Source organism: Staurois parvus, unplaced genomic scaffold (genome assembly GCF_062004578.1).
Source record: "Staurois parvus isolate SC_StPar_1 unplaced genomic scaffold, SC_StPar_1.0 ptg001207l, whole genome shotgun sequence".
Taxonomy (NCBI): Eukaryota; Metazoa; Chordata; class Amphibia; order Anura; family Ranidae; genus Staurois; species Staurois parvus.
Genome location: NW_028319003.1, coordinates 830,173 through 834,633, shown reverse-complemented (window position 1 = coordinate 834,633; position 4,461 = coordinate 830,173). Strand labels below are relative to the sequence as shown.

The following is a 4,461-nucleotide window of genomic DNA, read 5'->3' as shown; positions in this document are numbered from 1 at the left end:
AACCTATCTATAGGTATATAAATATAGGGTGCCACCGTTTCATGGGAACACACAATTTTAAGGTTTGACATGTTGGGTATCTATGAGGCGCAACCTCATTTATTTTTAATTTGTAGCACCACCCCCTTAGGAGTCACCGAGTTTTGGGTCCCCCTATAGTCCTGTACAAGCAGGCAACACGCATTTTCTTCAGACCTTGCACACTGGTGACAGTAAACAGTCCTGGAGCTTGTTTGTTTTTAATTTTACTAAGGGGTATTGAACTTGGATGGGGTAAGGGGTCAACGGGATGCCTAAGGGAACTGCAAGCTGAGGACAAGCTCCTTACATACTACATACAAGTCCATTACAAAACAAAGCCTATTGGTTGGAAGAGCTATCCAACCTCTCCTGGTGTACCACCTCAGATCCCAAGTCAATTCTCCTCTTCACCCAGCTGCCAGAGGGAATCCTTGGGCAAGGGGACCCAGAATCTGCCACTTCTGAATCAGCACTCCCAGATGGGGGCTAGTCAGGTTTCTAACCTGAATGCCCTTTCCCCTTATCTGGTCCAGGGGGTGTGGGGTTACTCACTCAGACCTCTCATGCAGCCTTAGGCTGGGCTGACTCCTTCCCTGCTTCCCAGGCTGTCCTCCCTAAGGAGATCCTCCTTTCCAACTCCTGCCTACAGGTAAGTCCTTCTCCTGGCCCCCCTCCCATGCTCCGCACTCCATCCTTACTTCATCTTCCACCCAAACTCTCCTGCCACTGAGCAGTCTCTATCACTCTTAAGGGCTGTCCTGACCCCACACCAAGCCTTCTTCTTGGGGATTGGTCAGGATCCCTCAAGAGTGAAGACCAGCTCCTCTTCACCTCCACCCACTGAGTTCTAGAGACTTCTCCAAGTCTCTAGGTCAGGGGTGAGGTACCAGAGAGAGGATCTGCATAGCCTCTCAGCCCTGACCCAAATGTGACTATCACCTAACTAAAAAAAAATTGGCTAGCTCCCTCTGGCTAACTAGGAGGGTACTACATATTTTACCAAAAGGTGCACCTTCGCCGACCAAAATCCTTGCACCGGCCCTGCCAATATGGCCACCTCAACAAGTATAGAATGAGGCAAAGAATGTCTTCCTAAGAAAAGGATCAGCTGCAGGCTGCCTATGACAGGATTAGTTCTTGGTCCTCCATGGCCCTCCACGGTCCTCCACGGTCCTCCACGGCATGGATTTCCTGATATACAGGTACAGTAGGTCCTCTTTAAGGATCAGCCCAAGTTGTCAGCTTCCTAGGATATTATCAACAGCTAACAAGCTCTGAACTAACACATCTCCTGGTGACCTCGGTTTTATGTGACCTGGGACTAAAGTTCTTTGGTGGAAATTGTCTGGTTCCATTTCAAAATAGACAGAGATGAGGGTGAGAAAAGAGGGACAACAAAAAACACTGGTGAAGAAAAAAAAACAAATAAAAAGGAGATTGCCCTACTGGCCAAAAACATATTAATGTAAAAGGAAAGATAATACGATCTGCCTAACGTTTGCCTTTCCCGTTGTAGGAGAAGATATGGATTCTGGTATTGGACGTGGTGGCACGCAGGTCATCATGGCGACAGACAACCTAACATGCCGCAGTATTGATGACTTCACTCTTAGTGGTGTACCGAATCTGGAAGACTTTCATTTCTTTCTTGGATTTCCTCTCATTTTATTGTATATGGTGGCTGTTGTTGGTAACACTGTCATTCTGTATATTATCACGATGAGCAAAGAACTCCATGAACCCATGTACATCTTCCTTTCCATGCTTTCCGTTGTGGACCTCTTATCGGCCAGCACAGTCATGCCCCGAATGCTAGGAATCTTCTGGTTTGATAGCCGGCAGATCTCCTTCTCCATGTGCCTCACGCAAATGTTCTTCTTCCATTTCATGTCTGCCCTGGATTCTGCGATACTGGTTACCATGGCTGTAGACCGATACGTGGCCATTTGTCATCCTCTTCGATATTCTTCCATTTTAACCCAACGGTCCATCACAAAGACCTCTCTGGTCCTTATGGCCAGAGGAGCAGCTGTAATGGTTCCTCTGCCATTTATTATCCAGAGGTTTCCATTGTGGAGGAGTAATCTTCTGACACATTCCTACTGCATCCACCAGGAGCTCATGAAGTTGGCCTGCGCTGACATAAAGGTCAATATCATCTATGGCCTCTTTATTACTCTTTACGTCATGGGACTTGACTCTCTTTTTATCTTCATCTCATACCTGCTGATCATCAAGACGGTGGTTTTCCAGGTGGCCGAGGCCAGTCTGAAGGCCATCAGTACATGTGTCTCCCATATATGTGCCGTCCTTGTCTACTACATCCCTTATATCGGCATTGCTGTGGTGCACCGGTATCCCAGCGACACCATCCCGAATCTTCATATCCTGTTTGGTAATGCCTACATCCTGCTGTCCCCCGTCATTAACCCCTTGATCTATGGAATCAAAACAAAGCAGATACGCTACAAGCTCAGCAAATTCCTCAGTATGAAGAATGAAGTATGAAGGGAGGACAAACCATAGAGGAAGGCCCAGAGAACAAAGAAAGAAGACCTGAACGAAGGGCCGGCATGACAGGGGTTAAAGGGGGTTGGCAGAGGAGAGTCCATTAGCTAAAGGGGAGTCTAAATGGTTTTAAGGAGGGAGCGGGTGGAGCTACAAGGGGTGGTCTGACAGGGTGTGGCAGGGGGTCTTCAGTCTTTTCAGAAGGCAAACTCCCCTCCTGCCCAGCCGTGGTTTTATGGTTTGTTTTGGTGGTGGGTGTGCCAGTTGGTGCTAGAAGACGTCCGGCGGGGTGCAAAGTCCTCATTGGTTAATGTGGGCACAAGAAAAACTCTTTGTAGGAACCCGTCTGAGGTACGGCTTCCAGTGTTCTGGTGGGGGTATCTGCGGTGGTGTCTCCGAGTCGCTGGAGGCCTAGTTAAGCAGGATGCAGGTATTCATTGTCTTGATGCCTATTGGGACCTTGAAAGAACGTATGTTATACTGTGTGTATGTTATTTATCAATGGTTGTAATAAAAGGCCGGTTTTGGGCCATTAACTCCATTTTGCTGTCAGTGTGGTTACCTGGGTTAGGGATGGGGGGTAGGTATTGGTTCAGTGGGACTGGATCAAGCCATCTTTAGTACCCAGGTCAAGGGACTCGTCGTGGAAATTTGAGAAGCCTACCATAGATTTCCTGAAATAAATGAAGACAACGATGGCTGTGAATAAAGTTTTTTTTTTCAAGAGGGACTATATTGGTTTTCAACAATTTTAACCACTTCCGGACCGGCCATTGTATATAAACGTCCGGACGGTGGCAGTGCCGGGTCGGGTGGCCATTTATAAACGGCCTCCCCGCCCCCTGCTTGTGCGCGCTCCCTGGGAGTGCGCAGCACCGTGATCCGGTGCCTGCTGTGTCCTCCGGACACAGTGGAACACCGATCGTCGGATGGGACGTCTGTACGAGGTCCCGATCATGTGATCACTGATTGGCCAATCAGTGATCACATGCAAAGTAGTAAGCAAGATGTCACTTGTGACATCATTGCTTACTACATGTGAAATCTGTGAATGATCCCTGAGGTCACATGGTACAGGGCTATTCACAACAGCCTTGTACCATGTGACAAGCTGTGACCAATCACAGCTCACTCAGTAGTTCTCAATGGCTGCAAGAATGCAGACAGAGAGGAGAAATGATTCCTCTTGCATCCTATATCCTAAAAGCAATCAGTGTAAAAAAAAAAAAAAAAAAATCTTCATCACCCCCAAGTAGTACAGGGTCACCAGGGTGACGGTATGTAAAAACACCCTAGCAACCTGCTAGGGTGACGGTATGTAAAAACAATAATAATAATAAAATAAATAATAATTAATAAAAAATGGAAAACAAAATGTTTAAAAATTATAATTTTTGGTTATAAACTAATTTTGTTTTTTTTTGTTTTTTTTACTAAAAAGATAACGGAATAAATTTTGGCCGAGATTTATGATGAAATATTATTTATTTGCCAAATTGTATAAGAAAAACACTTTTTTCAAAATTTTTGGACATTTTCATTTACATAGAAAAAAAAATGAAAATCCCAGCGGTGAATAAATACCACCAAAATAAAGCTTTATCTGTCTCAAAAAATGGTAAACAATTCATCTGGGTACAGTGTTGCATGACCGCGCAATTGTCATTCAAAGTGTGATAGCGCTAAAAGCTGAAAATTGGCCTGGACAGGAAGGGGGTGAAAGTGTCCGGACAGGAAGGGGGGAAAGTGTCCGGACTGGAAGGGGGTGAAAGTGTCCGGACTGGAAGGGGGTGAAAGTGTCCGGACTGGAAGGGGGGAAAGTGTCCGGACTGGAAGGGGGGAAAGTGTCCGGACTGGAAGGGGGTGAAAGTGTCCGGACTGGAAGGGGGTGAAAGTGTCCGGACTGGAAGGGGGGAAAGTGTCCGGACTGGA

The 4,461-nt window shown here is 46.4% G+C and overlaps 1 protein-coding gene across 1 annotated transcript; it reads left to right on the top strand.

Annotated features, from left to right (window-relative positions):
* Window positions 1-1,563: 1,563 nt before the first annotated feature.
* On the top strand, window positions 1,564-2,605 carry LOC149438209 (olfactory receptor 51E1-like). The gene has a single exon (XM_089660163.1). It carries the CDS (start codon window positions 1,585-1,587, stop codon window positions 2,527-2,529), a length of 945 nt encoding a protein of 314 aa, XP_089516289.1. The 5' UTR covers window positions 1,564-1,584; the 3' UTR covers window positions 2,530-2,605.
* Window positions 2,606-4,461: the final 1,856 nt, after the last annotated feature.

What these genes read in the sequence shown, in the direction of transcription:
- LOC149438209 (XM_089660163.1), top strand. Translation starts at nt 1,585, where the DNA reads ATGGCGACAGACAACCTAACATGCCGCAGTATTGATGACTTCACTCTT.